This window comes from Prionailurus bengalensis, chromosome X, assembly GCF_016509475.1.
Source record: "Prionailurus bengalensis isolate Pbe53 chromosome X, Fcat_Pben_1.1_paternal_pri, whole genome shotgun sequence".
In the NCBI taxonomy this organism is placed as follows: Eukaryota; Metazoa; Chordata; class Mammalia; order Carnivora; family Felidae; genus Prionailurus; species Prionailurus bengalensis.
In genome coordinates, this window is record NC_057361.1 from 60,459,612 (window position 1) to 60,473,074 (window position 13,463).

Here is a 13,463-nt window from a genome sequence, read left to right on the forward strand (position 1 = left end):
GATTCAGGGAGGTCAAAATAGTAGTCAAAAAGAGCAAAATTGGTGGATTTACATATTCCAATTTAAAAACTTACTACAAAGCTATAGTATCCCTGATGGTGTGGTACTGACCTGAAGATAGACCTAGAGATCAATTAAATTGAATTAAGAGTCCAGGAACAAACCCATAATTCTGGTTAATTGATTTTCAACAGAGGTATCAAGGCAATTCAATTCAGAAAAAGGACAGTCTTCAATAAATGGTGCTGGGACAATTCAACAGCCACATGCAAAAACGTGAATTTAGACCCTTATACATACCATAAACAAAAACGAACTCAAAATGGATCACAGACCTAAAAAATTTTTAGAAGTAGCATAAGAGCAGATCTTTTTGATATTCTGTTAGGCAAAAATTTCTTAGATACATCATTAAGGGCACAAGCAGGGGTGCTTGGGTGCCTCAGCCAGTTAAGTGTTGAACTTCAGCTCAGGTCATGGTCTTGTGGTCCATGGGTTCGGCCCCATGTCAGGCTCTGTGCTGACAGCTGAGAGCCTGGAGCCTGCTTTGGATTCTGTGTCTCCCTCTCTCTCTCTGCCCCTCCCCTGCTTGCTCATGCTCTATCCCTCAAAAATAAATAAACATTCAAACAAAAGGCACAAGCAATAAAATTTGATGAATTGGATTTCATCAAAATTGAAAACTTTTTCAGTTCAAAAGACACCATGAACAACATAAAAAGGCAAGCCACAGACTGGGAGAAAATGTGTGTACACCGTATATCTGATAAAAGACTTCTATCTAGAACATGTAAAGGGCACCTTGTAACTCAATAAGTAGACAATCCAGTTTTTTTTTTAAGTAAAAAAGCTGTACACAAATGTTCATGACCATTTTATTTATAAAAGCCAAAAATTAGGAAAAAACCCAGATGTCTGTCAGTGGGTGAATTGTTAAATAAACTGTTGTACATCTGTACTATGAATACTATATGGCAATAAAAAGGAATGAACCATGGATACACCCAGTAATGTAGATGATTCTCAGAAGTATGCTGGGTGAAAAAGGCCAACTCTCAAAGGTTACATACCATATAACACAATTTACATACTATTCGTGAAAGTGCAAAAATTATAGACCATAAACAGTTTAATGGTTGTCAGGGATGGAGGGAGAAATTGTTATAAAAAGATAACAGGAGGGGCGCCTGGGTGGCTCACCCGGTTAAGCCTCCAACTCTTGATTTTGGCTCACATCATGATTTCACAATTGAGCCCTGCTTCACTTGGGATTCTCTCTCTCCCTCTCTCTTTCTGCCCCTCCCCCAATAGTTCCCTCTCTCTCTCCCTCTCTCTCAGAATAAATAGATAATTTTTTTTTAAAAAGACAACAGGAGCAATCCTTGTGGTGATGTAACTGTTCTTTATCTTGTCTATAGTGGTAGACATATAAACCTACACCTGTGCTAAATTTGCATAGCACTAAATTCACACACACACAAATGAATACATGTATGACTACGGAACTCTGAGTAAGTTGGGTAGATTCTATCATGTCAGTTTTGTGGTTGTCATAATGTACTAGAGTTATGCAAGATTTTACCATTGAGAAACACTGAATAAAGAGTAAATAGGACATCCCTGTGTTATTTTCTATAATTATATATGAATCTTGAATCTATGTGTAATTATCTTGAAAAAAAGCTTAAGTTAATAAATAAGACAAAAGATTTGAATAGACATTTCATCAAAGAAGGTATATAAGTGAAACAAGCACATGAAAGGATGCTCCACATCATTGGTCATTAGGGAAATGCAAAATAAACCTACAATGTGAGATATTTCATAACCAGAAGAATAGCTATAATAAAAAAGAAAATAACATACGTTGGAAAGAATGTGGAGAAAATGGAACTCTCATACATTGCTGGTGGGAATGTAAACCGATTGATCCACCTTGAAAAACAGTTTGGCAGTTATCTTAAAATCAACAGTCTTACCATATGACCCAGTAATTCCACTCATAGATATCTACCCTTGAGAAATTAAAACATATGTTCACACAAGGACATGTATGTGAATTTTCATAGAAGCATTTTCATAATATCCAAACATTGGAAGCAGCCCAAATATCATCAATTGGTAAACGGGTAAACAAAATGTGATATATCCTTACAATGGCATACTATTTATCAATTAAAAGGAATGAAGTACTCATACAAGACACAACATGGATAAACCTCAAAAATATTATGCTAAGCAAAAGAAATTAAACAAAAGACCCCATATTGTATGATCCACTTTATTTGAAATGTCCAGAAAAGAAATCTATAGAGACAGAAAGTAGATTAATTATTGCCTGGGGCTAGGGGTCGGAATGGGGAATGACTGAAAATGGGACAGTGATTTCTTTTGGGGGTGACAGAAATGTTCTAAAATTAGTTTGTGATGATAGTTGCACAACTGTAGATTTATGAAAATCACTGAATATGCACACTTAGAAAAGGAAGAAAGGTGTCTTTTAAGTTACAGTCCCTTTCAGCTGTTCTAGATTGTAACCCCCTCAGATGGCTAAACCTGTGACCTCTGGCTTCAGATCCCCATTCAGACAGGGTAATTACACCCATGCCCTGCTTACATCATCAGATGGAAGGTTATATGGCCTGCTTTCTTCTCCACCCACTGCTAGCTTTAGTATTCTTGATGGTTGCTAAAGTATCATTTAAAAAGCATGTTGTTCCTTGTGTTTACTGACAAAACGTGTTTTTCTTGGCTTCCCCGATTCCAAATTCTCCGTTTAGAAAAAAAAAAATACTTCTGGAATTATATATGCATTTTCAGCACACTGTATATGCAAGAAAGCAGACAAGCAGATTTGACTAAACTTGTGAGTTTCTTGAAGCATAGCACTCCTTTGTTCTTTTGACATCTGACTAAATGTCAGAGACCCGTTTCCATTTTGACAGTGTAATTCCCCCTCCCTCTCCTTCTCTCCATCCCCCACAGCCATCATTTCTTCATTTTTACCATAGTTCCAATATCTCACTTGCACTTATCACAAAGTCCACCCCTTATATTCCTTTCCCTTTCTCCCTTTCAAATATCCCTTCCTAGCCTAATCCTGACTGGTGAAAAGGAAAAAATACCATTTAAGTAGTAATCAGCAAAATACTTCTTTCTAGAAAGTAATTTAGTGGAACTTTATGGATAATACAGTATGTTTGGAAAATTTTTAGTATTTCCTATGGCTTTTTTTGCTGTTGTTTCAATGTTTACTTATTAATTTTTGAGAAAGAGAGAAAAAGAGAGTACACACACAAGCAGGGGAGGGGCAGAGAGAGAGACACACAGAGTCTGAAGAAGACTCCAGGCTCCAAGTTGTCAGTGCAGAGCCTGACACAAGGTTTGAACACACGAACTGTGAGATCATGACTTGAGCTAAAGTTGGACACTTAGCCAACTGAGCTACCCAGGCACCCTGGCTTTTTTGCTTTTTGAAAGGGAAGAACTAGTGTGAAATACTGATTTGATCTCAAGTCTAAGGTATTTCATTTCCATAAATGACATATGACATGTTTTTATTAATATCCAAGAAAACAGATATATTTTATCTGTCTTATCAGAAGGCAAAATTATTATAAAATTTTTTAGGCTAGCAGATTAAGTTCTCTATACTATGAAAACTAGATTTTATTGCTTATTGATAGTGTTTCAGCTTATTTTTAAGGTTTCTAAATAAACAAGGTATGGAATACAAAACATTTTCTTCACTTTAGTAACATAAACTTGTTGATAATGATCATGGTTTGATCAGCGCCTCTTACAAACTAATTTCTTTGTCCTTCATACATCCTAAATGCTTTGTTTATATTGCTATACTGCTAACGTAATGCTTATCTTAAAGCGCAGTTATGTCTGTTTCCTCGGTCTCACCATCTGATGGGGATGGAGCTGTGGCATAGCAGTCAGGATTTGTTTTATTAATTAGCAGCTATGTGACTTTGCTGTCTTAATGATCCCTGAATTATGACATGGATTTCTGTGCTGCTGGTAAGTATTAAGTAGTTTGGGACATGGATTGCAAACTCAAAATATGTGATCTCTGCAACGTTTTAGCAGTTGTGGAGAAGATAGGAAAAATATTTGAATGGAAACTTTTGGACAAAATGTTACCACAGACCTTAATAAATTACTTAAACTTCCTGAGACTCAGTTTTGCCATCTATAAAATGGATATGATAATGCTTACCTCGTAGGAGTGTTTAAGGGTTAACTGAGATATCGTTACGTGAAAGAGTCTAGCTCAGTGTATGGAAGATGGATTATATTAATTAATGTTTCTTTAGGTTGGAATTTTCCCTGCACCTCCTCCATACCCCTCTCACCTGTAAAACAAACAAACACCCTCTAAACTTCAAACATCTTTCAAGAAACATCCCCAAATGCACCACATTACAAAGCCTTTGCAAACGACTTCAGGCAGGGTAGCCCTTTGTTTAAGAGCACTGAGCTTTTAAAATCAGAAGAGATTCCCAAGTTTAAAACCAGGTCTGCCAAATATTTAGTAACTCCGTGACCTTGTGCACGTTACTTATCCTCCCTGCTGCTAAGTCTCCCACCTGTCAGGCGAGATCATCCTGGTATATAACCTCATGCAGTTGTGAAGTATTAAATGAGATATGCCCAAAGAGTGCTTAGCACAGTCCCAGACACTTAGTAAATCCTCTATTTAAAGTATTACATAGTAGGCATAGAAGTAGTAATAGAAAAATTTCCACTTCAGTGAAGTGTTTATAAAAATGCCTCCCAGGGTTGCAAAATTCTGATGCAAAAGACTTTTAAACTCTAATGCTGAGCAAACGTTAAGGGATCGGTATATACCTTGCGATATCTGAGGCAAAGTTATAACCTCACGTTATGGAATATGCATTCCCTGTACGGGGTGTGGGGAGGGAAATGATAGCTACTACTAATTAATGGGAAATAAAACCAGAAAATACGTCCCAGGGCACAAGCAAAAGAAGCCCAAAGTGCAGTATTAACCACTGCACCCGCAAACCGGGCCTCAACAATTCCCTGGAGTTCACCTCTAACGCCCCCCTTCCTTTGGAGCCGCGCAAGCGTACACAGATTTTGTTCCTTTCCCCCTCATGCCCCCGCCTCCAACCCTCATCGTCTGCCTCAACACGCAGGCGCATCTCTTCAAATCCTGTCCCTTCCCCCGTCCGCTTTCTCTTCATTTCGTTCCCCCTCCTCTTCCAGCACCTCGGTAGGTTCAAACTCTTCTCCGGGAGGGTGGCGGCGATCGAGAGGTCACGTGATGAGCATCCTGCTGCCCAACATGGCGGAGTTCGACACCATCTCGGAACTAGAGGAGGAGGAAGAAGAAGCGGCAACGTCGTCGTCGTCGCCGTCGTCGTCGTCGTCGGTATCGGGGCCTGACGACGACGAGGAAGATGAGGAGGGGGAGGAAGAAGAGGAGGAGGAGGAAGAAGAGGAGGAGGAAGAGGAGGAGACGCCGCCCCCACCTCGGGTAGTGAGTGAGGAGCATCTGCGGAGATATTCCCCCGATCCTGTATTGGTGCGGGGAGCCGGCCACATCACTGTGTAAGCAAGAGGGGGCCATAGGGTTTGAAAACGCTGAGATTTGTCGACAGAGGAATGAGAAGGTGATCGAGGGGCCTGTGGAGTGGGGGAGGGCCGACTGAGGCATACAGTTAGAAAAGGACACCTCGTCTAAATGGAGAAACCGAGGGTGGTAGGTGCAAAGGGAGTGAGGAGAATGCAAATGTGATGCACTGACATCAGGTAAAGAGTATATATAGGACGGGGAAGTTAGAGGTTTGAGAGCCAGAGGGATAGGAGTAAAGGTGAGTCTACTTCTTTCTGTGTTTGCTGGCAAGTAAATAGTCTTTAAACTGCAGGATGTACCAGAGGATTCTTTACTGCTAAGATTGGTGTGTAGTGGAACACAGTGACTGCTGTGAAAAGTGACAAGACCTAGGCTTTCTTCAAAACAGAAACGTGATATGTTTTGTGAATAGTATTATAGAATATCCACGTACCCATACATTCATTCATCCATTCTTCCTATCTAATCCGTATATGAATGAATACCATTATCCTTTGGATGTCTTGATAATTCCTCATTCTGACGTTCTGTAAATATCACAGAGGTTCATATTAAGAGGCAGTTGTGAAAAGTAAAAGAGCAATGGATTGAGAGTAGGGACTCTTGGATGTTAGTCCCAGCTTTGCCTCTTACTGGCCCTGTGACCTTGCTCAGATTACTTCCTATTTCTGGGCCTTAATTTCTCCATCTGTAAAATGAAGGGTCGGGGTAGGTGGCTTCCGAAGCCTTTCAGCTCTGAGATAATTTAAGATACCTACAGGAGATTTTGTATGCCCAAATATTAAATATGCAGACATTAAATATTTATGGAAATGAGCCCCCCAGGAGCTGAAGTTGATTTTTTGAAAACTTATGCAGAGTGACTTTTTTAAAAAATTGAAATCTTGGATCATATTTAAGAAAATAAAAGGAGGAGCGATCTCATAGCATTGTGGTTGCAAAGCAAAAGAAAATTTTAATGGCTCTCTGGGCTTTGGAGAGTGCTTTTTCTTTTTGTGTGCTTGGGCTGTAAATACTTGGAAGTTTGAGTGTGTATCATGTTCATCCTCTTAATTATGCTGTCTTTTACTGCATTTTCCTATCATTGCCTCTAATTTTGTTAATGGTTCACCTGGTCCCTTTGTCTTTCAATTGAGTTCGTATCATCAGAAATCATATAATATGCAACACCTCCCCCCATCATGTTAGCTTTTAATTTTAACATGTCACTTGTTTTGATTATAATATACTTTTGTGATATTTGCATAAAATATGTTAAGAAAGATTTTGAAATTGTGGAAGGGGAGATTTTTAGACCTGCTTTTTGGTAGGGAATTATTTTAACACAGTTTTTCTTGGTCCAAGAATTTTGCAGATAGCCTACAATGATCAGATGCCAGCTTACTGCACTGTTTTACTTTTATTCCTTTCATTACTAGGGAGACAATTCATTACTCAAACTAATTATAATTCTGGCACCAAACATTACTTTCATGCAGATTATTTCACATGACTGAACAGAAAAAGGGTTTTTATTCCAGTCTATGATTTTATATTTCAACATTCCACCCCCTCCTTATTTTTTAACATTCAGAAAACAGAAGAGGGGCAAGAAAACAGAATTTAAGTTACCAGAACTTATTTGTGGTTCCATTCTATTCTTCACACAATCATGGTGAAGCACTTATCAACCAACTTTCAATTAAAAGCAAAGCACTGACACTTGCCATATCCAAGCCCTTGTGATGGTGTAATGTCCCTCCCAGCTTAAAAATTCTGGAATTGGGAGTGTGAAGTAGTGGTGCTGGTAGTAGCTATTGGTATTAATGGAAGCCAAAACCTGAAAAGCAGCAAACCAGTACTTGAATCACTAACCCATGTATATAGTTTGAAAAAATTGTTCAGTTGTATTCTATAAATTCTCTCAACTAAAAAGCACACTTAATGTTAAATGTCTGGGATTCGAAAAAAAATTAAATGTTTAGGAGAAAGTTTTGCTGAATCTGAAGAACTGGCCTTTGTATAGTAGTAAAACTTTCCTTATATCAGGTAAATTAAGATCCTTATGAAATAGTTAATCTAATTCTGAAATGTCTAAAATAACCAGCTTCTGTTAAATTTTTTCTGGCATGAGAGAGTTGTCCTGTCTGAATGACACTATCCCACCCCTTTTTCCCCCCATTTTCTGTGCAGTCGTCTAATCTCTAGAGGACTTTGTTTCTTTTTCAAGGTTCAAATTTGAGAACCATTGCTTCAAACTCAATATATCTTAAGCCATCATTTTCCCTCCTCACATTGGCTGTGCATTCCACTTGCCCCTTTACCACCACTCTAATCTTTTGGGCTAGGTGTTCAAACCCGGGAGTCATTTTAACTCTTCCTTCTCCTTGACATTTCCAGTGCTACTCTGTCCCAGAATTATGTCATATCTTTTAAAATGTCTATTAGATTTTTCATTTTCTCCATTTCTACCGGTACCACTCTAGTTTAGGTTGCCATCATCTCCACAGTCTGCCACCTCTCTTCAATTCATCCTGCATGCTTGTGCCAAACTAATTTTCTTAAAACACAGTTTGATCATGTCACTTTCCTGCTGAAAAACCTGCACTAGGTCTTAATTAGGTCTGAATTCTTATGCTCTCTTCTTCCAGCCTCAGAGGTCAAGGAGTTCCTTCACTTGTCCAAAGCTCACCACTCCACTTGTACCTTCTATACCCTTCTCTTCCAGCCTCCTCCCAAATCTTGCTCCATCAGGTAGCCCCATCTCTCTAATATTACCTCTCTCTGCATCAGCCTATAGGCATATTCAGAGTCTCTCTCATTCTTTAAAAACAAAATAAAACAAAGCCGTCCTAGACCTATGTTCCCTTTTAGCTACTGTCTTGTCTTTCTTCCTTCCCTCTCCAAATTTCTTAGGAATAGCCACATTCACTATATCTATTTACTTTTCACCCCTCTCTAACTGGATTTTGCCATCATGACCACAGATGGGGGTAACTATCCTTGTTAAGATCACCACCATGACCCTCTGTTGCTACATTAGTGGACTTTTCTCATTCCCTGTCTTTCTAGTCCTCTCTGCTATATATGACACTTAAAATGACTCCCTCTTTTTTGGAGTCAGAAAAATGGTGCAGAATGAGTAATAATGGGGCTTTAGTTGAACTGGAAGATGGTATGTGTTTTGCCTAAAGGTATTCAAATTCTGATTTTGTAAAAACATTTTTGCCAGACAAACCTAGGAATTTCTTGGCCACTTGACTCTCCTGGGCTCACTGTATTTTTCTTGCTATCCTTTAACTCTCATTCACGGGCTTCTCTTATTCTGTTGACCCTTGAATACTAGTGGTCTCTGAGGTTTTGTTTTCACCTTACTATTCTTCTCATTACTTACTGTGCTTAGATGATCTCATCTTGATTCTCATGGTTTCAATTATCTGACATCTCCCAAATATGTATCTCTGTGCCAGACTTTGCTCAGACTTTCACCTGGGCTTTCTCACCTGACAGCCCATCATCATCCTAAGTTCAACATATTCACAACAGAACTCATCCCCCCCCACACGCCTCCTTATACCTCCATCCCAAACCTTTAAAAAAATCCCTTCTACATCTGTTTTTTCCATCTCAGTTAAATGTACCTCCACCTATCCCGTTATTTATCCTTGGTTCCTCTTCCTCACTTACACTTATCATCAAGTAAAATAATATTTGACCTAAAAATTTTTTCTTTTCCTCCCTACTGACACTTCCCTGATTCGGGCCCCTTTCACCACCCTAACTAATCAACTTGCCTTCATTGTCATCACTTCACATCCATTCCACAGCCTGCTGCTAGATTAAGATACCACTTTACTGCTTAAAACTGTTCTGTGGTTTTCCCCTTACCTGCTGGATAGAATCCAAGCTCCAAAACATGGCATATAGAACTGGACCTTGCCTATCTGTCAGCCTAATCTTCTGATATTTCCTCTATGGCTTGTATTTTCCTCTTTTTAGCATGCTGTTTTTTAAAAATATTTATTTTGAGAGAGAGAGAGAGAGAGCAAGGGAGGGGCAGAAAGAAAGGGAGAGAGAGAATCCTAAGCAGGCTCCACACTGTCCACACAAAGCTCACCGCATGTCTCAATCTCACCAACCGCGAGATCACAACCCGAGCTGAAATCAAGAGTCGGACTCTTAACTGACTGACTGAGCCATCCAGACGCCCCTGTAGCATGCTGTGTCTTATCTCATTGCCTCTACTCAATCTAGGACCTCCATCTAGAATTCCAGTACCCACCACCCTTACCTCAGCTCTCCATATGTCACCACCTCCTGCAAGTCTTCCCTGCCCCCACTAAATTGTAAGCTGCAATAGCAGGAACAAGTTTTAGTTCCCTCTGAATCTTCATTGCTTAGCACAATGCTTGCCCTGAAGTAGGCAATCAATAAAAGTGAGTTGAAGGAATATTGGTTTGCTTTAGTAACACTCAATATGCCTGTCATAATGCATGCTGTATTATAGGTCCTCAACAAATACTGGTTACTTGACTCACACTGTAGAGAGTACTTGTGATTCTGAGCAAAGATACATATGGCTACAGTAATGTCACCAGTCCCAGTGATGGGTGTTATGGCATGGCCTTACCTCTGAAATCTTTGTTATGATGTCAGAATACCCCTGTCTATTTGTATCATCTTAATGTATTGGCTTTCTTATTACTTTAACAAGATACTAATCTTTTAACATGGAATTATAATTTCTTAAGAAATAGAATGAGCTAACCACACTAATTGTAATTCCAATTCTCAGAGGATGATGATGATGAATGGATATTTGGGGATTTTTTCCCAACTAAAAAATTATATAACAAAATTAACTGCACAGATTTGAGTTTATAGAAACAGACATAATGAAATATCTCTTAGAAATATTGAGCATTTTAGAAATAATATACATCTGAGGAATATAACTTAGTATCTACCAATTTACTTCTTGATATTCTAGGATAAGTATTTGGATCCAGTGTTTTGAAATAAGAAGGAAAATTCTATCCCATGAGATCTTTTATTTTTAGGCATTATCACACTGTTTATATTACTTAAAACATAGAGATATTTACCCTTGATAATATATCTGTATAGAATTTAGTAGAGAGTTACCAATTCTCGGGGACTTATAAAATTGTCTCATAAAAATTAATTTATTAAAGCTAGAGTTGTTGCATATAGAATTGAAAAAAGATAGCCACATTTGCCAAACAGTGCATTTCTGAAAAAACTTAAACAGCACTGCAATTATTGATACTTCTCAAATCAGTTAATGGAATGCTTTTTCATAAACAGCTGTCTTTGAGGAATTACAGTGATGCATTGTTAATACGTATTTGTATAAGGTAAATATTTTATAAGATTTTAGGCTTTCAGAATACAGAAATATGGTAACTTGCCATTTTACAGTGTGGCAAGACATGATTATTTTCATATAAAAGATTAAAGAGATTTAACTATAATGTTTTTGAAAATATCTTTGAATTTTATGGCATAGATTTTCTTTTCATGGTATAGTAAATAAAGTTCAATGCACACACTTCAGAATTGTTACTATACGTGCAAAGTTTTCTAGTGAAATCATGTTTCTTGTTGGCAGAATTTTACTAGCTTGATCTGTTTCCTTAAACAATCTGAACACATAAACTTTAATTTGTATAGGGTTTTCAAAGGTTGGTAGGTAGCCATTTCCAAAAGGATTGAAAACAGTGAGGGTTCTAGAGAGGGAGAGAAGAGGGAAGAGCAACTAAGAGGACCCATCCTTCTTTGCCTCAGTTTCCTTTACTCCAAAGAATCATCCAAGAAATTAAAATTTTGAAGCATTGAAGATGCTTGACAAATAAAATACAATCATTAGAAACCATCAACTAGGACAGCTTCAAACACATAATAGGTTCTGTATTTAATGAGGCTGATAAAATGGAAAGTGTGAGAAGTTCCCAAGTGCCTATTTGTCAAATGCTGAAAAACCCCACATCTTGACTAATGCCTATCAGTAATCAGTACTGGGTAGATGATCTTGTGGATTCACAGTTCTTAATAGTTTGTTTATGAAATAGAGCTGAGGTGTTTATTCAGCAGCAGCCATTTCAACATTTCCTAGTAGCTATCAAGTGAAATGTTGTGCCTAAGATTATTTGAGTTAAGTATTCTTTTTAAGTGCTGAGTCTCTTAATGAAGAAAGATAAAAGAAATTCCTGGTAGACAGGAATAGGATTGCTACTGCCTTTTAGCCAAAATTATGAGAGTATATCAGGCCTGGTGTGCCTGTCTTTATACATTTTTATATATATGTGCCATAAAGGAGTATTTTAAAAAGTAAAATTATATTTCCTTACCATTTTTAATATACTTTTTATATTTTAGAAAAGACAATCCCTTTATATATTAAAGAAGAAAATTAGTAATGAGAATATAGCAAGTATATATTGAGAACTTGAGCACTGGCCTAAGTACCACAAAAAAAAACCACAGAAAATAAAAAAATAAAGTACAAGCCATGCTTTACAAAACTAATAGGAAAATTGCTTTTAAGATACTGATATAGAGCAGCAAAGAATAATGGAAACTATTTTATTAGCTGTTGAATTGTATAGTATGGATTTGAAGTGGCTGTGAGTATTCAGAGAAAGGGGGAATCCGTGACAGTTTAAACATTCAAGGCATTACAGCAGGGGTTGGGACTTGACTTGAGCCCTGAAGGTTGAGTAGGATTTAAACTAGGGAGGGGAAGCAAGGGAAACCACCTGAGCAAAGACAAGAGCCAATATGGCAGTTGCAATGAAAAGGAAGGAATCATTATGAGAATGATTTCAAAGGAACAAATAACAGGACTTGGAGCCACGTCAGAGGAGTCAAGGTGCAAAAAATAGGAGAAGGAAGATGCAAAACCAATACCAAGGTCTAGGTTAAAGGGAATCAATGTGCCACTGATAGAGATGAGAAATTTGAAAAGGGGTCTAGTTTCCAATGAAAAGATAACATTTAATTTTAGACATGGTTTACTTGAGGTGGTATTATTTTAGTAAGATATCCAGGTGGAAATTTTCAGTATGCAATTAGAGATGAGGGACCAAAGAATGTTGGAAAATATAGAATTAGAGATATAGATTTGATGATCATCAGCATAGGAGTGATGTCAAAGCGATTAAATATAGAAAAATTGTTAAAGCTCCCTTAGAAAGACAAGCAGTTGACTAAAAGGTAAATTTTAAGAAAAGACAAGAATGTTAGAGAGTGAAAGGATGGGAGAGTGTAAAGCTGCAAAGTCAAGGGAAAATTTTCTAAGAAGAGGACATAAAATTGGCAATAAATAATACTTGATGAACTTGTCTTTCTGAATAAATTTACTCAGAGATTATTTTCAGTAAAGTGACAGCATCATAAGGCAAATTCTGAACGGTTAAGAAAGGGAAGGGGCGCCTGGGTGGCTCAGTCGGTTGGGCATCCGACTTCAGCTCAGGTCACGATCTCGCGGTCCGTGAGTTTGAGCCCTGCGTCGGGCTCTGGGCTGATGGCTCAGAGCCTGGAGCCTGCCTCCGATTCTGTGTCTCCCCCTCTCTCTGCCCCTCCCCCGTTCATGCTCTGTCTCTCTCTGTCTCAAAAATAAATAAAAACGTTAAAAAAAATTTTTAAAAAAAGTATTAAAAAAAAAGAAAGGGAATATTAAAGAAATAAAAACAGGAAAGGAAAATCCACTTGCCTGGTGACAAATGCAACAAGAATAGCAAAACTCAGAAGTTTTAAAATAATAAAAATATTCCATATATTTCAAGGGATACATCTGTCTATATCCTCTACTTATTTGCCAAGAATGGCAGCTTGGAAAAGCTATAATGGC

The 13,463-nt window shown here is 37.9% G+C and overlaps 1 protein-coding gene across 3 annotated transcripts in view; it reads left to right on the forward strand.

Moving 5' to 3' along the window:
- The first annotated feature begins 5,143 nt into the window (after positions 1-5,143).
- The window catches only part of CHIC1 (cysteine rich hydrophobic domain 1), an 81,432-nt gene continuing 73,112 nt past the window's right edge, over positions 5,144-13,463 (forward strand). For 2 of the 3 annotated variants that reach the window (XM_043569875.1, XM_043569874.1), the window contains exon 1: positions 5,194-5,586. In XM_043569875.1, the coding sequence (XP_043425810.1) occupies positions 5,300-5,586 (287 nt within the window). In that variant the 5' untranslated portion in view covers positions 5,194-5,299. Of the gene's footprint in view, positions 5,587-13,463 lie in introns of all 3 variants that reach the window. The other variant, XM_043569873.1, reaches the window with a different exon arrangement.